At 50.4% G+C, this 26,834-nt stretch overlaps 1 protein-coding gene across 3 annotated transcripts in view; it reads right to left on the minus strand.

Moving 5' to 3' along the window:
* Positions 1-26,834, minus strand: part of LOC103557660 (anthrax toxin receptor-like) — a 43,200-nt gene that overhangs the window by 6,781 nt on the left and 9,585 nt on the right. For 2 of the 3 annotated variants that reach the window (XR_011539193.1, XM_070616170.1), the window contains exons 2-12: positions 17,047-17,118; positions 15,511-15,582; positions 13,062-13,143; positions 12,926-12,959; positions 11,824-11,903; positions 11,679-11,747; positions 11,316-11,396; positions 11,159-11,219; positions 5,733-5,828; positions 2,521-2,590; positions 1,841-1,916 (exon numbers count right to left, since the gene is read on the minus strand). Coding sequence is in view for 2 of the 3 variants with exons in the window: in XM_070616170.1 (XP_070472271.1) it covers positions 1,841-1,916; positions 2,521-2,590; positions 5,733-5,828; positions 11,159-11,219; positions 11,316-11,396; positions 11,679-11,747; positions 11,824-11,903; positions 12,926-12,959; positions 13,062-13,143; positions 15,511-15,582; positions 17,047-17,118 (793 nt within the window). In the remaining variant the exon portion in view is untranslated. The remainder of the gene's footprint in view (positions 1-1,840; positions 1,917-2,520; positions 2,591-5,732; positions 5,829-11,158; positions 11,220-11,315; positions 11,397-11,678; positions 11,748-11,823; positions 11,904-12,925; positions 12,960-13,061; positions 13,144-15,510; positions 15,583-17,046; positions 17,119-26,834) is intronic. The other variant, XM_070616181.1, reaches the window with a different exon arrangement.

Consider the following 26,834-nt stretch of genomic DNA (forward strand, 5'->3'; position numbering starts at 1 on the left):
CGGGTTGTCCCTCCCTGAGGGACCACAGCAGGACTAGGAGGCCGGGCCGGTACACACAGAGCCACTGTGGAGCCTTGGGCCAGACCCCACCAGTGGCTCTGCTGAGAGTCTGTGCCCCAGAGCCCTGTCAAGGTCTTCTGGAACCTTCCATGCTGTGACCAAACCCCGCCTCACTGCACGCCTCTGCTGACAGTATGAGGGTGTTGTGAAGACCACAGAGGGCTAGAGAGACCCTGATGGGTGAGGAGGGGCTGCTGAGCCCATGGAGGTGGGGGTGCAAGAGCAGGGGCGGGAGCCCTGGGTCCAGCTCCCATCGCCTCTCCCCCCACTGTCTGGCTCTGCAATCCTGGGCAAGGCGACTCAGTCTCTCTGAGCCTCTGTCCACCTCCGTAACGAGGCCCTGGGTGGGCACTGGTGAGGCTGAGAGCATTCACTGAGTTCTGGGTCAGGCCAGGTCCACGTGGGGGCCTAAGACACGGGAGCTCTGCTCCTGGTCTGCACGACCACGGGAAAGTGCGCTGCCCCCGTGGATCGCATGCTGCACAGCCCTGCCCCGACCAGGGCTCTGCTCTCAGAGAGGCAGAGAGGGAAGCAGGAAGAGAGGGCCGTGCACAGAAACGGGCACTGGAGGGAGGCGAAGCCCAGGCCCACGGGGAGCCGCGGCTGCTCCTGAGCTCCTCCTGCACGCGCCTGTGCAGGGCGGCTGTCGTGGGCGGCACTCCTGATGGGCACAGGCCGAAGTGCAGCTGACGGCCCGGGTGTGGACATCAGGGACAAGCGAAGACAGACCAGATGGCAACTGTCCACCCTGCTGGCACCCTCCCAAGCTGGTCCTGGACACGGGGTGGGCACTGGTGCCGGCGTCCCTCCTCCAGGCACACCTCCCCTCCAGCCTGACTCTCTGTCACCCAAGCCTGCCGCCCCTGGCTAAGGTGCCTGGATGATGAGAAGCTCGGAAAAGTGGGTTCCTGGGAGCAGCCCCCCTTCCCAGGTGCCTCTCCCTGAGCTGAGCCCGGGCCCACCCCACAGCCCTGACTTCTTCCCCACCAAAAGAGGAGAGACCCTCCCTGCAGGGGTGAGAGTGTTAGCACAGGGGGCCCTGAGGAGCAGGAGAGAGGAGGAGAGGCAGGAGGCAGGCTAAAGACATCAGCCAAATGATGGCGGCTGCTCCTCCAGCCACGTGGGGCAGGGCTGTGATGGTCCTGAGTGGGTTCAGAGCTGTGCCAGCTGCTTGGGCACGAATGCAGGGGAAACACACCCTGCTGTGCACGGCCACAGGTGCCACCCTCCAGATCCCCTGTGCCTGGGACCCCGATTTGGAGGGCCCGGGAGCCCCAGAGGTCCTGGACCTGGCTCCTAGCACACATCCTTCAGCATCTCCTGCTTGCCCCAGCTGGAAGCCAGGATGCAGCCCTGATGTCCCACCACTAGCCCCAGGCCAGGGAGGTAGCCGGTGGGAGACAGGGTTGGTAGAGCCTTAGCACCATCTCTGGAGTTGGAGTCGAGCTCTAATTGGTCCCTTCCACACGCCTTCATGACACTTGGTTCACAAAGAGCAGAGGTTCTGCAAGGCCTGGCCAGCTGGCTGCCCCCCTAGTGCTCTTGTAGAAGCACCCCCAGGGCCCTTGCCACACATGAGGGTGGAATGTGTCCCCAAGGAAGGGCTAAGGGCCCAGGCTGCCTGTGGGATGCTGCCCCAGATGCCTGTCTGCACAAGCTACTTGGTGGGCCTGCCTGGGATCATTGTTGCCCTCTCCTGCCTCCCCAGGGTGTCTCTCCCTCCAGTGCGGGGGTTCTGGACAGCCCGGGACGGAGGGTGCGGCCCCACCCTGACACTCACACAAGTGATGCTGACGAGTGTCATTGGTTTCTCGTAGAAAGTGCCATTGTCCTGGCTGCTTTGAATGCTGACCTCCCTAAAGTACAGAAAGGGCAGATTGTGACCACCAGCTCGGATGGCACTGATACGTGGACAGGAACCCATCCATCTCTCCACTTCTCCCTGCCCTTGGCTCACACCACAGCCCACAGGTGTCCGCATTGCAATGACCATGAATATCAGGCCATAGGGCCACCAGAGAGTAGACAGCATGGTAAGGAGACTTCACCCCAAACACTATAAGGTCAAGCTCTGCACTGAAGGCTGACCAGAGAGTGAGGAGCCTTGTACGGGGCCAGAGGCCCTTTCGGCCATGGGCTAAATGACCAGGGAGGATCATACAGTCACCATCCTGGCTCTTCTGAATGTACAGGGTATGTTGGTTCAGCCTTGAAAGGCTGCCTGGAGCAAAGATACCCTCCCGGGGGACACCTCCAGCTCCTGCAGCCTGCTGTCAACAGATCCGGGGCCACAGCAGATCACTGAGCACCTCAGGGGACCACCACCGAGGGCAGGTGCTGGGGATAACCTCAATTCTCCCAGAAGAAGACATGTGCTGTCCCAGCAGAGGTGGCATCCTACATTCTGGACACCTCATGGTGGCAAAAATGGACCATGTGGCCCCTGACCCAGACACTTACTGTCCACCACGCTTAAATACGTGACCAGGGCAAACTACCGAGCCTCGTTGCACAGAGGTGGCATTCTTATCTAAGAGAAGATCACAGGAGAATGATGTCAGTGGACCCGTCCATCCACCCCGCTCTCCCCTCTCCCTGCCCCTGGCAAGCAGGGCCAACACTTGGGCAGACGCCAGCTCCTCTCTGCCTCCTTCTGTCCAACGACATCTCCGCGCTCCCACCCTGCACTAGGCGCGGGGCAGTGCTCTGGGGTGTAATGGGAACAGGCCGGCAGGGTCCCTGCTCTCTAGGGCCTCACATCTGAGGGACTGGAGAGGGACACACACAATGAAATAACTCACAGCGAGCAAATGAACGCCAGAGTGAAGAGTACTGTGACGTCCCTAGACAAGGGAAGGGGCAGAGAACAAGGGGAAGGACAGCTGTTCAGGGCCGGGGGACCTGTCTGCCTCTCAGAGACGCAATTTCTATTTTAGAGAAACTGGAAATTTACACATGAAATGATGCGATGTCTGGGATTTGCTTCAAAATAACCAGTGGTGCGGGTATCAACAAACCCACACTGGCCAAAGTTGACAACTACTGAAAGTAGGCAGAGGCTGCTAAAAGTTCATAAAACAACTTATGCTCCTTTTGTGTATTACTGAAAGTTTCCATTAAAAATAAGGGCTCTCTGAGGAGGTGATTCTGGAGCTGAAACCAGATGAGGGGAAAGCCAGGGAGAGATCCAAGGAAGAGTGTTCTGGGCTGTGGGAGGGTATGTGCCAAGGCCCTGAGGCATGACTACCTGAGCTTGCTGAGGAGGAGAGGAGTGAGTGAGGACAGGTGGGTGGGCCTCGTGGACCCTGGGAGGGGTTTTGGTTTTATTCTGAGCACAGTGAATCCATCCAGGGGCTGCCCAGACCTGGTTGTACTTTGGACACAGAGGCAAGAGGACTTGCTGGTAGACTGGACGTGGGGAAGAAAGCAAAGACGAATCCAGGATGACACGCAGGTTTTTGACCAGAGTGACCAGGTGGATGGTGGTACCACTGAGATGGGGGCACTGAGGAGGGAATGGGGGCTTCCTGTTTTCTGGGTTTTCTGTGGAGGTGGCACTCACCAGGCTCAACACACTTCCATAACTCGGAGCTGTGGAAGCTTCAGTCCTGAGCCCAAAGTCCTTTCTGAGCCGGGACTGACCACAGGTCAGGTCTCTTCCCTACAGACTCGTTCATTTCCTCGTGGGCCAGCTCCCTGGCTCCACCTCTAGATTCGCTCTGACCTTCTGAACTGTGTTTCTCCTTCACTGGTGCTGAGAATGAACACTGATCGCCAAGGATGCTTAGGGGAAAGGATTTGTGTCTGAGGGGCACAATGCAAAACCACAAAGAAATTCAATGACTGTCCAGTAGGGTGTTCACAGGCCAGAGCAGGGGGAAGGAGGCGATGGCAGCAGCCGGCACACCGAGGGCCCCGCAAATCATGGCGGCTGGAGAGGAGTTTTCAAACCATTATTAGCTGATTAAACCCAAAACTTCAGTTGCCACTTTTAGAAAATGTCTGAAGTTATAAAAACATTGCATGATAAAAGCAGATTAATTAAGAGTGAAATATTGAAAACTCTTTAAACATTTTTCTTCTTCATGCTTCTATTTCCTAAAACGTGTTCCTGGATGTGTCATTCCGGGTAACATGTAATTGGAAACAACCCAATGACTCCTCCCCAGTGCAGCAGAGCTCCTGGCAACACACCGCCCTGGGGCCCCCCCCGCCAGCCTCTGACTGGGAGCAGAGCGGCCGTCAGCAGGGGGCCCAGGACTGTGGGACGGGCTCTCCCATGTGAGAGCCTGGCCCTGGCCCACCTCAGACAGAAACACTGTCCTCTCCAGGCTGGGAGAGCAGGACGGCCAGAGACCACAGAGGAAGCATCTGAACACACTTCCTGGGGACAGGGGGCGTCCAACCTTCCTGAGAACCGTCTTCTCACAGGGCAGAAGGCCAGACTGGGCACTCGGGTCACCTGTGGGTACTTTCAGCTCTTCCTGCACCAGCTCTTGGCCCCGGGCAAACCCTTTAATCATCCCTGCCTCTGGCTCCCGATCCATACAAAGGGGTCACAATAGGTCTCTTTGGAGAATTAATGGGGATGGTGTGTATAAGGCACTGAGCACAGTACCTGCTGCAGTCAGCGCCCGATAAACATTAGTCTCCATGCAAGGGAGTGACTCAGAGAAAGTACAGACCAAGGGAAACCTAATTCCCTCAGGCTGTCTGCACAACTCTGCAGGAGGGGATGTGGCCTTGACAGTGCCCTGCCCCATGCTAGGCACCCAAGGAAAGAAGGAGAGATGGCCTACAAGTGTGCAGGGGGAGAGGAGTTTCTCTGGGTTTCCCAGATGGTCCTGGACGAGTCACTGAACATGACATGCGATCGGACGAAGTGAAGGGATCCAGGGCGAACTGGGGATGGAGGAGGAGGCAGACAGTCCAACCGTTCCCCAGCGCTCCGATCCAGGGGGAAGGTCACACCCACCTCAGCGCTGAGGGCACCACATCTGCCTGCCCCAGCTCTGTGCTTCCCCAAGCCACTCAGCCATCATGGGGGTCCACCTGGTGCCTGAGTATTTCCAAAACCAGGTTCCATATGTGACAGAGCTCAGTTAGTGTACCCACCATAGTGGCCCCACTTACTGCAGAGAAAGCAGAGGCTGAGAACGGAATGCTCACTGGGTCAGGGTCACACATGCAACGTGTGTGCTAGGCAGGATTCCAGGCCCCAGGCCGGCAGGTGGCACCCTCTCTTATTGCAAAGGGACACACCTTCCTGGGAGAGGTACCAGTGCACCTGGCACAGCCTCACCCCTGGGGCTTGTCTCCACTTCCCACCAGCAGACCTCTGAGATTAGGTCCTCGGCTCTATAGGGAACTGAGAGCTGAGGGAAGCAAGGGGGATGAAGCTGTGAGGGCAGACCCTGCACCCCACATCCAGCCCCGGCAGGGGGAAAGCCCTGCTCCAAGATACTCCTGGGGCACTGGGAGTTGAGACCTCCCGGCTTGCAGGTCAAGGGGAGGTGGCCAGGCTTCCCAGCCAGGTCCCTCCTCTGCTTGTCCACGCTGCCTCTGTCCCTACAGCATCCACAGCAAATGGTCAGCAAGGGACTTGAAGGCTCAGTGGGTGAGGGGAAGGCATGAGAAATCTGTCACATGGAGGCACTGAAGGGGCTACTTACAGAAGGGCTCAGAGTATCCCAACTTGTATCTGCAAATAACTTCATCCTTGTTAATGTCAGCTGAGCTTGACAAATGAAACGTCACTTCGTAGGATTCTGCAAAGGCAACATCAAATGTCTGTGTCAGTGCGGCTGCGTGCTGTCCTCCGTGAGCTTACAGTGATGGCTGGCCAGCCCCTAACGGAACTCCCAGGAGGCTCCTAGGAGGAAGCAGCTGTGCCTGAACCTGCATCTCTGTGCCCCATGGGCACAATCCCCACCTGCTGTTGCTGAGGGTTGGCTGAGGTGGCTGGGCTGGACTTGAGACTCGGGGGGCCCCTCATCATAGCCCCTGACCCATGGAGCCCATTAAACCCACCCAGCCTTGTCCCCTCCATAAGAGAAACCCAGCCATTGTTTCCAACCTTGAAATCCCACAGTCCACCCTAAGGGGACCTGCTCCCCACCAGGCCCTCCTTCACATAAATGAGAGAGGAGCCTGGACTACACTGGCTAAAGACAGCCGAGATTCCTGTATGAGGTGGGTACTCAGGCCTGGGTGGGACTTTGTGGACACTTGGGGGTCATTTCCTCCTCCCTTCTTTCTGTGTGCCTCTGGCAGCATGGAGATCCCAGCAGCAGGGCCAGGACTCAGAGGAGGCAGGCAAGGAGTCCAGGATCTGGCACAGGAGCATCCCCCATGGAAGGGGGAATCCTGGATCAGCTGCAGTTCCAGAGGCTGGAGGTGACCGCTGTCCACTGCTTCCCCTGGCCCTTCATGGACCACACTCAGTACACCACAGGATACGTTCATATGCTTGGGTGCAGTTCTGGGCCCGGGCCCACTGCCAGGCTGCTGGGCCTCCCTGGTACTTCCCTGCCCAAGGCCCATACCAGGGGATACAGAGAGGGCAGCGAGGGCGCCTGGGCCTGAGGAGTGGGCCAGGATGACATGCAGGTCTTCCTGCTGCAAGCCCAAGGTCAGCAGCCTCCACTGCTGCCTCCTGGCCCAGGCCCGGCTGGTTCCACTCCCAGATGCTGATGTGCCCAAGGTCAGGTAACAGGGGACCATTCCTCAGGAAAGACACACAACCTCGGACCTGGCAGTCCCAGTGCCTCCCGCATCAGGGGATCCTGCAGCACCCACCCATCAAGCAAAGTGGGCGAGTCTCAGCCTTGAGCACAACAGATTCTTGGGCTGTGGGCCCAAGTTGGCCTGTCACGTGTTTTGTCAGGCTTCCAGTGTTTTAAACAAGCGGAGCCCACGTGTAAATCGCAGGCTGCCCCTCTCCTGCATGCCCTTCCCTCCCACCCTGTGGCCCCTGCTGCCCTCAGGCCTCGCTCAGTGGCCACTTCTCCTCTGCAGCAGAGCCCCCTCTGTCCCTGGGGCCTGCAGCTCCCACAGAGGGTCTCATTAGGCTGGCAAGTCTCCATAAGCGGAAGGAGGGGCGTGCTTTCAGATGTCTGAGCAGAAGAGACTTGGAGCTAAAGGGTTTTGCTCTGTCCACACAGCTGCTCCTTCTGCTTCCCAGCAGCCCTCACGCCGACTCCTCCATCAATAACAAGCACCGCAAGGAAATGCAGCCACAGGAGGGACTAAAAGTGGCGTGCAGGGAACGGTATGGCCCACATCCAGCCCCACTGCCCACCAGCTCTCGGGGGCAGAAGGATGGGCCGCCCCGGAAGGGAGACCAATGCTTCTGGAAAGGAGAGCTTTGCCTCCGGAAGAAAAGTGACACCCCAGGCTCCTGGGGCTCCAGACAGAGGAGCTGGGAAGGCGGGCAGCCCCTGAGAAGGCTGGGTGGCAGCTGAGCAGCGAGGAGGGGCAAGGACTGCCATGAGACCCAGAAGGCCACACAGATGGACGGGCCCTGCCCTGGGGAGGGCGGGGTGTGGGGACAGGAGGTGCTGCTTGGCACAGAGTCTGAGAGAAATGCGACATCCCTGAGCAACTTCTAACCTGTGTCCCCTAATGCAGCAATTCTACTTCTGGTATTGATCCCAGGGAATCTGACCCAGGCCCGCAGGGAGGGAACTGTGGGGATGTTCACGGCAGTGTGGCTTGTACTATCAGCTTATTAGGAACAGTCTGAATATCGACCAAGGCAGACTAAGAAATAACCTCGGTTCCCCCATGGACGGAATGCTGTGCAGAGAGCTGGAAAGTATTATGTAGTGCACGATCCCTTTAATGTAGAAATATCCCTGCAAGGGACACAGAGATAGGTGCACACATATTTACAATCCCCGTTTATGGTGTTTATCTCCGGGAGACAGGAGGATGGGAACAAGGGGCACCTTCATCACAGCGGAGGCACAGCAGCCACCAGGCTGGTGGCAGAAAGTCCCTGCACTGCACAGTGGGGTCTGCCTTGGCCCTGCAGGGTCCTCCTGCATCACACAGCCTGTCCCGCCCACTCCACCCAGAGGGCCTCCCAGCCACGGTGCGGCTCCTGGATGCTGGACCTCAGAGGTAAGCCCTCCTCTGCACTGGGCCCTACTACGTGCCGCCACTGACGAGCCCCATCTGTTGGGCTTCTTTGCAGAGACTCACTTGGGCCAATCACACGCACAAGAAAGAATGACCTGGTGCCCTCCAGTCTACTTCCCGGGGCTGAGAAACCCCGTCCAACCCCAGCAAACACACAGCAGGGACGACTCTCCAAACCACTGCGTCTGCTGCTCCAGGCAGACAGGGCGTTCACGCCACGTGAGCCCGCTGAGGGGACGGTTCAGAGTCCCAAACTAGTCCACGGAAGGAGATCAGAAGAGCAGCTCCTCCAGCGGGTGGGGGCAGGGAAAGCCAGGGAAGGGACCCGAGGGGACCTTCTGGGGGCAGTCGTAATGGTCGCTGTCTTCATGGGGTTTGGGCTACAGTGGTGTGTGTGTTTGTCAGAACTCATCAAATGATGCACTGCCGATGTCTGCATTTGGGAGAGACATGTTAGCAAATACTGTTCCCTTAAAGACACGCAGAGTGAGGGGTGTGGGGGTGATATAGGCTGATGACTGTAATATACTTCGAAATGCAGCCCAAAGTGCGATGGATTGATGAAGAGAAAGAGAGAGAAATGATAAAGACGACATGGTCAGACAATTGCAAAATCCAGGTAGTGCATATAGGGGTTGCTCATTGTAAATCATTTTCACTTTGCTGTAAATCCCACAATAAAAGGATGGAAGAAAACCAAAACTAAATGAGGAGAAGAAATCTGTGGACGCAGCCAAGCAGCAGGCATGTACATACTGGAGGACAGGTGACCACTGAGGGGGACAGACCGAGGGCTCTGGGAAGCCAGAGGGGCCAGTCGACCAGGAAAGGGCTTGTGGGTGACGTGCCCTGAGTGTAAGCTGTCAAAGGATGTGTGGCCTGGACCCCGCAAGGCCGAGGAAGGGCTGGCAGGAAGCCCAGCCCCTCCCTCCCATGGCACCTTGGAGCAGGTGGGGCCCACAGCCAGGCTGGACCTCAGAGGGCACCGCTGTCCAGCTAACAAGCCTCCAACCACCAGCCGGCCTGGGGTTAGGGAAGTGGCCTTCTCAGCACCCTCGGGCCCTGGGCAGAGGACGGAGTGGAGTGCAGGCACAGGGGCAGGGAGGCCAGCAGAGGCCTCAGCCTCACCCTGAGTGAGCCCCAGAGGCTGAAGAGGCCGCATGCCTAGTGGTCCCTCCTGCCTGCTTCCTCAGGCCCCCTGGCCCTCTGACGGATTCAGGATGACAGACTGATGAAATGGCTCCTTCTATTCCATTTGGGGTCAAGGGCCCTGCCTTGTGCTTTCCCTCCAAGGGACTGTCACGCTGTGTGGTAGCTTCTGACAAGACAGCAACTGATTAAAAGGGCAGAGCAGGGACGCTGGCCATGCTGGCAGAGGGTGTGCAGTGGGCACCTGTCACCTCAGCTGGGCCGCCACGGGGGAGGAATGACGACTCGCATCCTCACCTGCGGTTTGACCTGCTCCTCAGATGCTACAGCCTGTGTGTGTGTGTCCAGGGGACAGAAGCAGAGAAATGAGGCTGTCAGGCCAGCTGCACAGCTGGGTGCTTTAAACCAGGAGAAGCAGGAGAAGACCCTACGTGTGTGTGGAGGGGTCTCTAACCCACCTCCACACTGCGCAGTGCAGGTCACAGCTTCAGAACGTGGGAGGAGTCACACAGCTGCCACCAACAGCTGGCTCAACTGGAGACTCTCGTCCTGCCTGTCCTTGAGCCACCTCCCTCCCCAACCTGGGCTCAGCAGAGGGGTTGGGGGCAGAGCCAGTAATCAAGGAGGGAAATCCTAGTCCCGGCTACTGTTGGGTAGGGCCTCCCAGCTTCCAGGTCCTGTGCCCGTCACTGTCGACTCCACTGGTCTCACCCCTCACAACAGGTCTGCCAGGGCGCATCGTTCTTTCTACCTCTTGGAGACAGAGGGGGACTTCGAGATGCTCGGCAATCGGCCCACGGGCAGCAGAACTCAGATACACCCACAGCTCTGTCTGACCCACGGCCTGTGGCACCACCGCCTGAAGGGCACAGAGGCTGGCCCTGGCTGCCTGGGACTGGATCCGGCTGGATCCGGCTGGGTGCTGGTGCCAGGGGAAGAAGTGTGCCCATCCACCCACCTCAGCTGGACCAAAGCCTGAGACGGGGACGCACACGCCCGCACACAGCGAGGACACGACAGAGAGAGGCTCCTCTCACCAAGCACCTGCACAGGATGCCGGGCGCACACTGGGGCAGGGAGCCCTCTGGGGAGACAGGGCGTCCTTGTCAGGTTCAGACCCAGGGGGAGGCGTTCCCCATGTGACCCCTGGTGTGATGTTAGCTGTGCCATCTGTGCGGACGCCTTTGTCAGGCTCCGCTCCCGGTGGATGCTGGATGTTGGCCTGTGTCCAGCTCTTTTTCTCATCCATTGAGACAAGCAGGTTGTTTCTTCCCCATTTTGCTGATGGGATAAGTGTTATTATGTTATGTGTTGTTGGATTCCATTTGAAGTGTTTTGTTGAGAGCTTTTAACATTTTTTCCTATTTTTTCATTAAACTTTTGGTTTGGAGATTTAAAAAGAAGCTTACACTTATGGGGGTAATCATTTTGTAATAAATGTATGTCAAGTCATGATGTGGTATACCTTAAACTTACACAGTGCTGTATGTTAATTATATCTTAGTAAAACTGGAAAATAAAGTAACTACATAAAAAAACCCACATCAGAAGCCCTGGCATACACACTCCAAGCAAACACACTCACTTATCTACCCAATGCACATTTCTGTACAAGCACCGTGAATACACACATACCACACACAGTCTACTCGACCACACATATAGCACACACTCACATGACATACGCATATGCACAACAGACTCACACACATCACGTACTAACGCTGACACACCCACATTCACATACACACATTCGCGCGCACACCCAGAAATACTCTTCTGTCTAGAACAGTGACCAAGCTCTTACCTCCTACACAGACATAGTAAGAGCCCCCGGGAATAACTTCTGCACAGGAATTTACCACGAGCTGGAACAGGGAGAGGGGTGGCGGGATCAGGAGACTGAACGGCAGGCTTGGTGAGAAGCCACCCCATGCCTCTGCTCACATTTAGCCCACACTCACCCAGCCAATAATGTCTCTCAGGGACTTGAATCCTTTTCGCGCCTCATAGATTTGATTCTTTGATCCTGCAACATTACTCAGCTACACGAGAGAGGAGGTGGGTCAGGTCCACAGCCAGAGCTGGAGGACACAGCATGTCCCAAACCCAGGAGACAGGCCCTTGCCTCACGCCATGTCACACTCCAAGCCCAGACCCTGGCATCTGCCTTCAGCCCACCCGAACGCAGTGGAAAGCTCTTCCACCCTTGCTTGTCGTGTGTAGGTTTTACACAACACTTGTTCATTTCTACCCTGGGAAAGCCAACTTGATAGGTTTCCCCAAACTAGGCTCATGGTGGCCCCTGGTTACCTGACTGGCATTACCTGGGACGCCTCATAGTCTTTCACACCCACACCATAAATCAAAGTCCCCATTTTCTGAGCCTTCTTAGCCTAAGAGAAAGAAGACTTTTAGTACAAAGTACCAAAATATTTGGAGCAAAATGCTAGCAAAGATGCACAGACTCACTTCGTTCTTAGCATCCTGAACCGTCTTCTGCTGCAGTGGTCCAGCAGTCAGAGCAATAATCAGGCTAGCAGCTTTCTGGTCTGCAGTACAAGAAGGGAGTGGCCCGGTCAGGAAAGGCACCCAGCATGACCCACCGCAGGCTGCCAGGGCCACAGCACTGCCCCCCACACCTCCTTCTCCTGGGGAAAGGCCACACAGACCCCAGCACCCACCGTGCACAGTGCCTGGGGGGCTTTGCATCCCACTCCGGAGGGAGAAGCAGCTCAGCCCAGGACCCACTTTCCAGATGAGGAGACGGAGCCGGCTCAGGGCCCTTCCTACTGAACTCCCACCACTCCCAGATGGCACAACCTTTGCCCTAACAGGTGACTCCAGCTGTTTCACTGGACAAGTGTCACCCTTTCAGGTGGGTAAAGTGAGGAACAGGCAGACCAGACTGTGCCAGGCCCTACAGGCTCTGTGGAAGGCTGGGCTTCTGATCTGGGCAGTGCCTGCCCACACTCTTGCTGGCACCTGTCTCCCCAGTGGTTCCAGCTGCGGGTCAGAGGCACTTAAGCAGCTCAAAGCCTTTCCCACCAGCCCCACGCATCTCTCCTGACAAGAGCTATAACCCTACAGTCTAGACAAAGACGGTTCTGGCCCAGCACAGCCTTTTCCACTGTTGGAGACACAGTCCCAGGATGACAGTCAATCAAGGGAAGGAGCAAAAGGGAAAAGGAATCACAGCCAGAAATGGGATGGAGACAAAAGCGAGGTCAGGAAGGAGGACAGCAAGGTCTTTTCTCCGAAAACTGAAGCCTGTCTGCTCTAGGGCCCCGGGCTGTTCCCTTCCTTCTCGTGCAGCTCAGGGGTAGGGCAAGAGCGCATGTTTACTAAGAACCAAGAATGTGCACACATGATCCGTGGATTCTGAGAAACATCACTGAGGGGGCTTTTAGCCTCACTGCACGGAGGGGAAACCTACAGCTCAGAGAGGGAAAGCAACTTGCCCCAAGAGTCAGCGCTAGGAAGTGGCCGAGGTGGGTGTGCCAGGCCTCACTGAGGCCCAAGCCTGGCTCCGTAAGGGACGGACCTGCCCATGAGGAGTCAGCAGGCAGCTTACCTTTGGAGTGCACTTGTTGGATCTGCTCATTGGCCTGCAACAACATGAAGGAGGGTTAAGGAGCAGTGAGCTGAGCCAACAGCACTCTAAGAACTTGACAAGCAGAGCAAATTCCCAGAGCGCCAGCGGGCTGTACCTTTTTAAACCCCTCTTGCAGGTTTCTGTCTCCTGAGGGCACCACATTCTTAAGTCGGTCAAGACCATCATGTATCTCATTTCTGAAGAAAATCAGAAAGGGGATTGAGGTGGAATGGGGGGCTGACGGGTGAAAACCAGCCCCATGCTGTCCTGGCACCATTCCACCCTGTGCTGAGCGGGCTAGACAGCAGAGGACTCAGTCAAGTGGCCCTGTCATGGCCCATCCACCCTGTGTCTTTGACACTGACAGGGCTTCATGTCCCCCATCTGGAGACATGAGGTGGGCACTGGATGTCTGGTCCCATGGGTACAGCTGGCTTTCCATGGGCTCCCACCATCTCAGGTATGCAGACCTCAGGGGACCTCACCAAGGGCCCTGCCTTGACCATCCATGTGGGAGTGGGAGCATCTAGGATGTGCCCTGTGACTCTGGCACATACAATGTGACTGGCAGGACCGCAAAGCACCCAAGGGCCCCTCAGGAGGGCACGCAGTCCTCCAACAGGTAAGGCTGAGTTTGGAGAAGGTCATCCAGCTGATGCCCCCTGCTCCCATCATCCCTGTCACAGACCCGAGGATGACTCGGTGCACCCAAGCCTCTCCCCCTTCTGTAGTTGGTGCTAAAGGAAGTAACAAAGCTGTTTAATTAGAGGGCTCAGCTCCTGGACCTCATGTGTCCTGAAGGAAAGGACCAAAGCTGGGGCAGTGGCCCTGAGGGCTGTCCAAGCAGGCGGAAGGGCCATGGTCCCCAGGCTGCCATGGGGAGGTGGCCAGTCAGCCAGTGTTAATGCAGAAGCACAGGTTGGGACTGCGACACAGCAGGGGGTGGTCTTGGGTCCAGGCTTATCCGATGTGACAGGGCTGAGCGGGCACAGCAAGGCTCAGGAGAGCGTGGCCCTGAAGGCTGGCCTCTCACTGAAGGCAGAAGAGATGCTGCCACGGGGGGAGAGCTGAGAGCCCCGGGTCCAGCCCTGCCCAGCCCAGCCCAGGACGTGAGGCAGCCTGGACCCATGGCCAGCGGAGGCCAACCCAGGCCCTGCCCAGCCCAGTACACACACCCGCCCCCCTCTTTGAACATCTAGAAGTCTTCTGTTTTGTCAGTAGCACCCCCAGTATGCTGCAACTCCCAGCCTCCGGCCAGCACCCAGCTCAGCCAGGCTGTGCTCTCGCCCCCTCGAGCTCTCCCTGCTGCTGCCCCGGCAGCCCAAGTCACTCCCTGCTCCCAGCTGTGCTCCTGAGGGACCACAGGCTCCTAGCAACCTCGGCAAATGCCCCTCCTCTTAAAATATCACCCCCCTAAACTCACACGAGCTCACATCTTTTCTGCTCCCCTGAGCTCCACACCCATTCCGCCCGACAGCCCCACCTTCGCTCACCAGAGATGACCTGGGAGGCCCTCCAGGGGCCTCACACAGCTTCTCATGGTCTGGGCCCTGAGCCCCTGCCCTGGGGGAGGCACTGGTCTTCCTCTCCCCCAGGGCCGCTCCTCCACCTGAGGCCCATGCCCCGTCCCCGCTGCCTCTGTCTCTGCCACCTGCCAGAGTCCCTCCCCATGGACTTGCTTTCTTCCACCTCAAACCCACTCAGGTCTCTCTCCCCCAAATAGGAACCACAGGCACACACAAAACCTCGCCTTCCCCTAGGCCATGGAGCCGCCAGCCCAGTCCCTGCTTCTCCTGGGAGTCAGACATGGGAGTCTGTGCCCATGCCCTGGGACCCCCACACGCCCTCCCCCGCAGCCTGGCTCTTCCTGCTCATTGTGTGGTGCTTGGCTTCTCTCCAAGGTCCTGAGCAGTGGCTCTGTCCCACAAATACTGGGACCCATCAGTCCTAAATGTCCTCCCCCCCGCTCTGGTGCTCCACCCACTCTGAGTTGGGTTCCAGTCATTTGTATCCATGGGAACTCGAACCTCCAAACTACTCAGAAGCCCAGGACTGCCTTCCTCCGGGCCTGTGGGCACCTGCTCAGCCCTCCTAGGATGCGGGCACGTCATGCCTCCCTCCTGCACCTCAGCCCAGCCTGCTGGTCAGGACCCCATTCACGGGCTCCCCTGTGTCAGACCCACCAAGGGACCCAGCTCCCCCCAACTGAAGCCCCCCCGACTTTGACGCTGCCCGTCCCTTCCTCCCTGCTTCTGACTGTCATCTCCCTTCCTCCACTGGCCCAGGGCAGAGCACAGCAGGTGCACAACACAGGCCACTGTTCACAGCGGCCCAGAATGTTGGTTCCACCAGCTCCCAGGAGTCCTCCCAACCAGCCCGTTCTAAGGGTAGAGTGCCCAGGGAAGGTCTCAGGAAGGTGAGGGCAGGGCGGAGATGGTCTAGAAGCACAGGGGTATAGCTAGTGCACCAGGGTCCCCCCTGAGGTCTCAGGGAAGCCCTCAGCTCCCTGGCTCTCCCTGCAGCCCCACCCACAGGGCCTGCCTTTGGATCAAAGCAGCACTTACCTGTCTGAGGTGAGGTTCATGAGGGTGTGGCCCTCTGTGGAGTAGGTGATGAACGACATCCGCAGTTTCGGGCTGGGGAGGAAGCATGAACTTGTGAGAAGCCATAAACACAGGCTCAAAATGAGGCTAATGTGGAGCCAGGGATGGGGTGCATGCCACCTTCCCTGCTGCCCACCCCAACTCTTCTTTTGGACTCTTTTCTGACTCCCAGGAATTCCCATCACCTCAGAGAAGGATTCTGAGGCTAGTGGAGATGCTGGGCTCCCCGGCAGACAGTGCCCAGATGCATCCTGCTCCATCCCTCTACCCTCAACGCCCCAGGAGTCTCTGTCTCAAACACACACACACAGGCTGCACACAGCATGCCACTTGCACAAGAAGATGGACGCCCACACACTCCTCCATGACGCTCTCTCAACTGGCCTCGCTTCGCCTGGGAAATTCTTTGGATGCTTCATCCTGTTCCCTCTGCCATAGTCTTTTCCGCCTCCCTCTCATCTCCATGAAATTCTTCTCCGGTTTCCAGCCATTCACAGGACTTTGGGTCAAGGACAGAGTGTATATAAGACGGTGGTCCGATAAGTTAGCACCATGTAGCCTAGGAATGTAGCAGGCTGTACCATCTAGGTGTGTGAGCACACTCTATGATGTTTGCACGATGACAAAATTGCCTAAGGACTCATTTCTCAGTACATGTCCCTGTCATTAAGTGACACGACTGTACATCTCTCCCCCTCCTCTCCCTGGTCACTGTCTTCTGGTCCATGCAGCCTCATTATCTTTTAGCTAAATTTCTACCCTAGGTAAATGAGCTTCTTACTGCTTATGGCTCTTGTTCCAACTCATTTTACCCATAATTATCAGACTTTTCCCCGAAGCACAACATTTATCATGTCACACACGTGCTCAAGAATCATCTATAGCTCCCTATTGCTCACAGCAGGAAATCCAAGTCCCTTGATCTTGTATTATGAGCCCCGATGGCCTTGACCACAAGCCGTCCTGTCCAGCCTCATGTCCCTGCCCTCTGCTGAGTTAACCCTACCCTCCAGCCAAACAGACTGTTCTCTCCACAACCAGTCTCCTTGATGACTCCTGTTAACCAGCCCTTCCTCATCCTTCAAACCTAGTTCAAATTGTCACACCCTCTAGGAAGCCATCCTTGACTTTTTCTCTAGGAATTCTTGCTATTTCTTTTACGCTGCCACATGAGACTTTTGTTTCTTTGTTTCTTTTGGTTTGGGCACCCGGCGTTCAGTTACTGAGTTGCTCGTCTGCCTGTCTTAACTTCCTTTCCCAGTCTGAGGTCCTCTGGGGCAGACTGTGTCCCATACCATGTGGCCGGACTCCCAGGTAGGAGCGAACCAAAGACACTGAGACCAAAAGGAACCCTGTGATCTGTCCCTCTTTCCTGCTTCTGAACACTGCCCCGGGCTCTGTGCTCCTGAGCCGAGGGTCTCCCTTGCCCAGGGAGTCTAAAACGCTGGGTGTTCTGCCCGGCAGAGGAAAACACCCTGAAGCATGGAGAGCCCGTACTTTTTGTACTTCTTGGCCGTTTCATTCACAAATTTGTGAATATCCTCCCAATTATCTTTCACAATGTCCGACCTGAAAACAAAAGAGATCTGAGTCAGAGGGCTGAGTCGCATCCTTTGAGTGGGCTGAGCGAGCGTCTGCCTCCCCACCTTCCAGCAGGCCCTTTAGCAAGCTCCTCCCCTCATAGCTGAAGGCTGCCACGCACCCTCAGTGGCCTCTGTGGGTCACCCTGGTGGTGACTTTCATCAGCGTGAGTGGTGGGGAGGGTGACCAACCAGACCTGTGTTTTGGGACAGAGGGACTTCCATAAATGAGGGACTTTGGGTGGTAAACCAGGATGGTCAGTCACACTAGGTGGGGCTGTTAGACAAGAAACAAGGGAGGGTGTATTGGCCACAGCCTCCCTCATGCTGATTCTGACATGTTGGCTCTCCTGGTCCCCCACCTCCCGTTGGGAATAACCATTCCTAGCCTTCTGCTCCTCTCCTGCCCCTTAAACGTGTGTGTGAGTGGATGGGGGCATGGCTCTTTGCCACCCTCTGCCATCAGGAGCCTCTTGGATCAACAGTTCCAGGCTCAGAGGTGGTCCAGGCCTGTCCTGAAGCCCCTGCTGGACTCCTGGATTCTTGGGCATCAACCTATGCTGACATGACCCCTTAGGCTGGGGAGCTATTTGGAAGCCTGTGTCTGACCGGCCAACCCTTCCTCATGACACCCCCAAATTCTGTTCACTCCTCCACATTTCCCAGCACCCACAGATACGTGAAAAGACATCCCCAAGAGAAGTGTGGGCCTCAGGCCAAGGAGAATGTGCAACCCAGATTATTTTATTTCCCTTCTTTCTTATCAGCCTGAAAAGCTGAGCTCCTCTGGGCACAAAAGTGCTTTGTCAGCGGTACTGCCAGGAGAGGGGCAGGAACAGACCTGGGACACACTGTCTGGTGTCATCATGCCCCGAACAGCAGGGAAAGCCACAGGTCCTTCCTGTCCCTACTTTCATTTTCTCACTCCCATCAGCTCCCACTTTAGTCCCTGGATGGAGGGTGAGGAGGCTGAAGAGGGTTGGGGCCTTGGGGCTTCTTCTGTGCAGGTAGGAAGCACTTACATGTGCCCTACCTGCCCAGGGCCAAAGATCTTTGCAACCCCACATCTCTGTAGGTCCACACTATTCAAGGTCATGGAGGGCAACCTAGGGCTCACTGATTAAGTGTGTTGTTCAACGTCCTGCAGCTGGTAGGGGGTGAAACCGTGGCTGGTGACCTGGTCTGGGCTCTCTCCATGGAAATGCTGGCTCACATCTTATTATGGCACGTGAGTCAGAGGACCCTTCAGGAGGCCCGTTCTCTCACCTCCACTGATCACCATGCCCATAAGTGTCCTGAATGTCATGTTTACATGTGTGGTCCCCACCCATCCTTCTCCTCTCCACCATTCCATCTGCCTCCTCTAGGCTGCATCTACACTGTCAACAGATGGTGGTGAGACTAAGCATAGATGACTCTAACAATATCAGGATTATCATTCATGGAGCATGTATGAACCAGGCACTTTATATACATAAGTTCCAAATCTAGAACAACTTGATGATATCAGCATTATTCCCATTTTACAGATGAGAAAACAGAGGCTCTCATCACAGGTCAAGGAATTGGCCAAAATTTCCACGATTAGAATGGAACTGAACCCAGATTTAGCTGCAAAACCCATGCTTGTCCATTGTACTTGGCAGATCGGGGTGACACTGCTGTGTCCAACAATTGCTGAGAAGCAAAGCACTGGACTCTGGCAATCTCCACAATACTGACCTTCTCTCGGAAGCTTCCAAGCTAAGTGCAAGGCAACTCCTTCCCTGAGGAATGGTAACACTTTCCATTTTCCTTCTTATGACTCACTGCTCCTCCCCTCTGTTTTCTTCTGAGTGAAGAAGAACTTCCAAAGAAGATTTACAGGAAGCAAGAGTCTTCAACCCACCCACCTAGTCTGGGAAAGTTGCCAGTTCAGGAGGATTGTGAAAGAAGTTCTGGAATCTAGAATACAGAAGAACACAAATGCTCATGGGCAGTGTAAAAATGCAACAGGGACCTCCAGGTCCCTAGGAAGGAGGCAGTACGGGACAGAGCAGCCATGTGGACTTCTGGCACTCAGAGCTCCAGTCATGTTTTAGTGCCCTCCTCTTAAATGAGAATGCAGAGAGGAGGATCAACAGACACGTGAGGACATCTCTACTGTTAAGGCCTGAGGCACAAACATCCTAGTGATAGAACTATGCTGAGAGAATGGAAGTGGCTGGGACAGTATTGTGTAGAGGAGCTGACCTATAACAAAGCTAAATTCTCTTCCCCCAAAACAAGAAGTCAATAGAGAATGTATAAACCTCAAACAGCAAGAAACAGCACTTAGTGCAAGCATGTTATTAGAAACAAGGTCACAGGAAAGAAACAATAGAAAAAATGAACAAATGCGATTACATTGAACTGAAAAGCTTCTGCACAGCAAAGGAAACCATTAACAAAATGAAAAGACGACCTAACAATTGGGAGAAGATATTTGTAAACCATGTATCTGATAAGGGGTTACTAAGCAAAATATATCAAGAACTCATACATCTCAACATAAAAAACCTAACAATCCAATAAAAAACGGGTGAAAGATCTGAAGAGACATTTGGCTAAAGAAGATATTCAGATGGTCAACAGGCATAAGAGATGTTCACCATCGCTAATTATCAGGGAAATGCAAATCAAAGCAACAATGAGATATCACCTGATGCCCATAAGAATGGCTATAATCAACAGGACAGGAAATACCAACTGTTGGAGAGGACGTCCAGAAAAGGGAACTCTCATCACCACTGGTGGGAGTGCAAACTGGTGGAGCCACTATGGAAAATAGTATGGAGAGTCCTCAAAAAAATAAGAATACAACTATCATACAAACCAGCTATTCCACTTCTGGATATTTAACCATAGAACACAAAAACACTAGATTGAAAAGATATTAGCACCACTATATTCATTGCAGCATTATTCACGATAGCCAAGACTTGGAAGCAACCTAAGTGCCCCTCAACAGATAAATGGATAAAAAAGATGTGCTACATATGTACAATGGAATACTACTCGGTCATAAAAAAAGGATGAAATCTTGCCATTTGTGAAAACATGGGTGCACCTTGAGGGTATTACGCTAAGTGAAATAAGTCAGAGGGAGAAAGTCAAATACCATATAGCCTCATTCATAAATAGAAGATAAAGACACCAACAAAGAAACACATAGAGACAGAGTTTGGATTGGCTGTTACCAGAGAGGAAGAGGGGAGGAAGTAGGGGGAAAGGGGAGACTAGACACATGTGTATGGGGAGCGATAGTAATCAGCTTTGGGTGGTGAACATGATGTAATCCACACAGAAACTAAAATATAATGATGTAAACCTGAAATTTATATAATGTTATAAACCAGTGTTACTGCAATAAAAAATAAATTACAAAAAAGAAACATCATAGAAAACAATCAGAAGCTGTCTGCACTAAACTTGTAGGAGTTCTAGAAAACAATGCAAGGTTTACAACTATAAAGCAAATGTTCAATCAAGAAACAGCCATCTTCAAAATGGTAGGAAAGATTTGTGGCATTTTTCTTCACTCGTCTCCCGCTCCTTCCTGGAATGGTGGCAGTTTTGGTCTTGATCAGTGGTTCAGTTCCAAGTTTTCCTTGAACCAAAGGGAGAAATGTAGACTTCACTCACAAATTATTGTGTAAATCTGTTCTAAGATGATTGGGATCAATTAGGATGTTCAAAAGCAGCCATGGCCACAGGTGAATTGAGAAAGCCACACTTATGCCGAGCTAGAATCACACTCAGAAGAGTCCTGAGAACACCTTAAACCAGCTTTGGGCTGATGCTTAGGCTGAGAGTAAGCCTAAGTAAGAAATAAAGGAATGCCCCAGCAAAGAAACATTCTACCAAGACTGGGAGATGTGGCTCTTCTTGGTGTTTTGTTTTAAAATTTTGTGGTGGTTTTGTTTATTTCAGCTCCTGGAATTCAAGGAAGTCTGTCAAAACCTTAGCTAAATATGAGCTAAAGGAACAGAAACTCCACCGATCATACACAACAAAGAATATTCTTTGCCAAAGTAGTTTGGAAAAGTCTCAAAACAAAGAGACTATTAGACACTTCTACAACAAAAAGTGCAAAAACACCCTTGTATCCATTGGGAATTCTGATTTCTAGACTACCACATTATAATAAGTATAATAAAAAAAAGCGTAATTAAAAAAAAACAATTTGCAACAAAATGCAGAAAGAAATAGGAGGACGTGGTTCATAAAGGAACTAATGAATTTGCAGAAACTACCCCTGAGGAAGCAATGGCATCAGACCTACTAGATAAAGACCTAAAGCAACTATCTTAGATATCCTCAGAGGTAAACTGAAATAAAGACAAAAAAAGAAGGAAAGAAAATCAGGAAAATGATATATGAAAAAGATGAGAGTATCAGAAAAGGGACATAAAGTATTCAAAATCGAAACAGAAATTATGGAGCTGAAAAGCACAGTAACTAAATTTCAAATTTCATTAGCTGAGTTAAGCAGGCAGAAGAAGAAAGCAGCAAAGTTTAGCATACGACAACTGAAATTACAGAGTGACAGGAGGAGAAAGGATAAAGAATGAAGAAAAGTGACCAGAGTCTAAGGGACCTGTGGGACATCATCAAGCAGATCAACATATACACTGTGGAAGTCCTAGAAGGAGATAGGAGTAAGGAATAGAACCATTATTTGAGGAATCACAGTCAAAAACATCCAAAATTGGATGAAATATGAGAATCATCAGTCCAAGAACCTCAACTCCAATTGCAATAAACTAAAGAGCCCTACATCAAGACACACTGTAATCAAACTGTTGAAAGACAAAGACAGAAAGAGAATCTTGAGCAGGCAAAAGAGAAGATGCTTGTCATATACAAGTAGCCCTCAATAACATTATTTCTCATCAGAATCCTTGGAGGCCAGAAGGCAGTAGAGGTTATATTTAAAGCACTGAAAGAAAAAAAACCAGTCAAGTGAGAATGCCAAATTCTGCAAAAGCGTCCTTCATAAGTGAGGGAGAAATTAACATAGGCACAGATAAATGAAAGCTGAGGGAGTTCAATTCCACAGGACCTGACCTACAAGAAATTGGAAATGGAGTCATTCAGGTTAAAATAGAAAGACATTACACAACAACTTGAAGCCATATGAACATAAAAAGATGTCTGGTGAAGATAAATACAAGGATAAATATAAAGGCAGTATGATTGCAATCTTGGTTTCTAACTGAACATTTTACTGTCTACAGAATTATAAGAAGGCATTAATTCATTATGAATCTATGTTTTGGGCACACTGTGTAAAGATGTAATTTGTGACACTGATAACACACATGGGGCTGCTGCAGTGTAGGAGTAGAGACTTTGTACACAGTTGAAGTTAGGATGGTATCAATCCTAGTTAGATTGTTCTAACTTTAGCATGTTATAGTTAATGCCCATGTGACCATAAATAAAATATCTATAAGAGAATATACAGCAAGGGAATCAAATCGGGCCACTAAAAAAAATCAAGTAAACACATAAGTAGGCAGAAATGGAGAAAATAAGAAACATAAAAGCTAGAAGACATAGAGAAAACAAGTTGCAAAATGACAGAGTACATCCATAGTAATTACTTTAAGTGTAAATGAATTAGACTCTCCAAACAAAAGTCATAGATTGGCAGAATGGATTAGAAAAAAAAAAGATCTAAGTGTGTGCTGTCTACAAGAGACTCACTTTAGATGTAAAGACACAAATAAGCTGAAAAATAAGTTGAAAATGAAACAGTCAAAAGACATTCAGTGCAATTAGAAATCCAAAGAGATCTGGGGTGACTACATGATAGAAAATAGACTTTAACTACAAAACTATGATAAAAGGCAAAGAAGGACATTTTATATTCATAAAAGTGTCAATTCATCAAAAAAAATAAAACAAATAGAAACAGATATGCACCAAATATCAGAGCTCCAGAATTTATAAAACTAACATGGATAGAGTTTGAGAGAAACAGAAAGCACTACAACAAAGACTGGAGTCTTCAATATTCTACTTTTGGAATGGATAGAAAAACAAAATCCAAGGAAATAAAGAAATAAGCAAATAGAAGACACGAACAACACCATAGAACAATTGTACCTAACCAATATGTAGAGAACACTCCACGTGACAACAGCAAAATGCACATTTTCCTCAAGTGCACATGACATGTTCTCCAGGATAGATTACACATTATGCAACAAAAGTCTTAACAAATTTAAAATGATGAAAATCATCCAGTGAATAAATAGAAACCATAAAAATAAACCATGCAGAAATCCCAGAGCTGAAGAATAGAAATACTGCCATGAGGAATTCAAGAGAGAGCTTCCAGAACAGATTCATCCAAGGAGAAGAAACTATCAGTGAACCAGAAGATAGGGCATTTGAAATTATCCAGAGGAGCAAAAAGAAAAAGGAATGAAAAAGAGTGAGGAAAACCTACAGGACTTATGAGAAATCATCAAAGGAAACAATATGCATTATGGGAATCCCAGAAGGAGAAGAGAAAGAGAAAGGGACGGAATGTATATTTAAAGCAATAATGGCTGAAAACTTCTGAAACATGGGGGAAAAGGTGGACATCCAGATTCATGAGGCCCAATGGATCCCAAATAAATTGAACCCAAGAAGTGCTACACTAAGACACATTGCATTCAATTTTAAGAAGTCAAAGACAAAGAGAGAATTTTAAAAGCAGCAAGAGAAAAACAAAACATCACATACAAGAGAGACTACCATAATATTATTCGAAGACGTATCAAGAGAAACACTTCAGGCCAGGATAGAGTGGGATGATATATTCCAAATAATGAAAGAAGACTGTCAACCAAAAATAGCATACTGAGCAATGCCCTCCTTCAGAAATGAAGTAGAGATACAGACGTTCCTGAACAAGCAAAAGTGGGGAGAGTTCATCATCACTAGACCTGCCTTATAAGAAATGCTATCAGGTGCTCTTCTAGTGGAAATAGAAGCAGCTAACTAATATCATAAAAGCATATGCATGTAGGTGGAGATCCCACTGGAAAGGATAAAGATACTGTCAACGTCAGATTGTCTAACATGAGAATGGGGTGCATAATTAACTTACAACTCTAGTTTAAAAGTTATAAAATAAGTAGATTAAACTTGACCATAACCACAATAATTTGTTATTAGATACAAAATATAAAAAAATATATAAGCTGTAATATCAATAACCTAAAATGAGAGGGGAAGAAGTAAGTGTAAAGTTTAAGAATTTTATCAACATTAAGTTGTTATCAGCTGAAAATAGGATGTTATAAATATATTTTATGGAACCCTCATTGAAATCACAGTGGGAAAAGCTACAGTAGTTACACAAAAAATTACGATAAAAGAGTCAAAGCACACTGCTACAAAAGTTATCAAATCACAACAGAAGACAACACGAGAAGAAGAAGGGACAAAACTTCTACAAACCCTCAGAAAACAATTAACAAAATGGCAATAGTGAGTCCTTACAAAGCATGAATTACCTTAAATGCAACCGATTAAATTCTTCAATCAAAAGACACAGAATGGCTTAATGGATTAAAAAAAGACCCCAATATCCAACAATATGCCACCTGCATGAGACTCATTTTAGCTTTAAAAATACATATAGACTGAGAGTGAAGGGATGATAAAAGAAATATCAAGCAAATGATAACCCAAAGAAAGCCGTGGCAGCTATACTTACATCCAACTAAATAGCCTGTAAGCTAAAAATGGTCAAAGAAGGTCACTATATACTGACAAAGAGGTCAATGCATCAAGAACATATAACAATTGTATATATTTATGCCCCCAACATCAGAGCACCTCAATACGTAAAGCAAATGCTAACAGAACTAAAAGGGGAAATAAACAGCAATTCAATAATAGTTGTGGTCTTTGATACCCATGCCCAACAATGGATAGATCATCCAGATAGACAATCAATAAGGAAACAGCAGATTTGAATAACAGTATAGACCAAAAGGATTTAACAGACGTATACAGAAGATTTCACCCCACAGCAGCAGAATACATATTCCTCTCAAGCACACAAAGCACCTTTGCCAGGATACATCATATGTTAGGCCACAAAATCTTAATAAATTTAAGAACACTGAAATCATATCAAAGATCTTTCTGACCACAATGATATGAAACAAGTAATCAATAACAGGAGGAAAACTTTAAAATTCATAAATACATGGAAGTTAAACAACATATTCTTGGACAATCAATAGATCAAAGAAAAAATTAAAATGGAAAAAAAGCATCTTGATACAAATGAAAACGGAAATACAACATACCAAAACTTAGGGATGCAGCAAACATGGTTCTAAGAGGGAAGTTTACAGCAATAAATACATATATCAACAAAAAGGAAACACCTCATAAACCCTCTAACATAACACCTGAAGAAACCAGAAAAAGAAAAACAAACCAAGCCCAAACTTAGCAAAAGAAAGAAAATGATAAAGATTAGACCAGAAACAGATGAAATAGAGAACAGGAAAACAATAGAACGGATTAACAAAACTAAAAGTTGTTTCTTTGAAACAAAGGATAAACAGAATTGAGAAACATTTAGCTATACAAACCAAGAATAAAAAGAGAAGACCCAAATCAATAAAATTATAAATGAAAGAGAAAACACTACAACTGATAGCACAGAAATACAAAAGTTCATGTGAGATTACTACCGACAACTGTGGGAGAACAATTGGGCAATCGACAAGAAATGGATAAATTCCTAGAAACATACAATCTCCCAAGACTGAGTTAGGAAGAAATAGAAAACCTAAAGAGACAATAATGAGTAAGGACATTGAATCAGGAATCAAAACCCTCTTGACAAAGAAAAGCCCAAGACCAGGTGGCTTTCCTGGTGAATTTCAAGACAGATTTAAGGAAGAATTAATGTCAATCCTTCTCAAATTCTTCCAAAAGGTGAAGAGGGGACACTTCCAAACTCATTTAATGAGGCCATCATTACCCTGATACCAAAGCCAGAGAAGTACACCCCAAGAAAAGAAAACTACACACTAATACATACAGATACAAAAATTCTCAATACAATATTAACAAACCCAATTCGGCAACACATTCATAGGATCACACAGCATGATCAAGTGGATTCATCCCTGAAGGATAGTTCAACATATGCAAATCGATAAATGTGATGCATCGCATGAAGAGAATGAAAGGGAAAAAATATATGACCATCTTAGTAAATACAGAAAAAGTGTTTGATAAAATTAAACACCCATTCATGATAGAAACACTCAAGAAATTAGGTATAGAAAGAACAAACTTCAGTATATAGAGGCCACATATGAGAAGGTAATATCATGCTCAGTAGTGAAAATGTGAGCACCGTTCTTTTAAGATAAGGGACAAGACAAAGGTGTCTACTCACACCATTCCTATCCTCCATGGTACTGGAAGTCATAGCCAAAGCAATCAGGGAAGAGAAAGAAATAAAAAGCATTAGAATTGGAATGAAAGAAGTAAACTTGGCTCTATTTGCATGTGACATGATTTTGTATCTAGAAAGTCCTAAACACTGCACTAGAAAACTCTGAGATCTAATCAACAAATTCAGTCAAATGGCAGGATACACAACCAACATGCAAAAATCAGAAACATTTCTTTACACTAACAATGAGCTATCTA

The sequence above is a fragment of the Equus przewalskii genome, chromosome 1 (assembly GCF_037783145.1).
Source record: "Equus przewalskii isolate Varuska chromosome 1, EquPr2, whole genome shotgun sequence".
Lineage (NCBI taxonomy): Eukaryota > Metazoa > Chordata > Mammalia > Perissodactyla > Equidae > Equus > Equus przewalskii.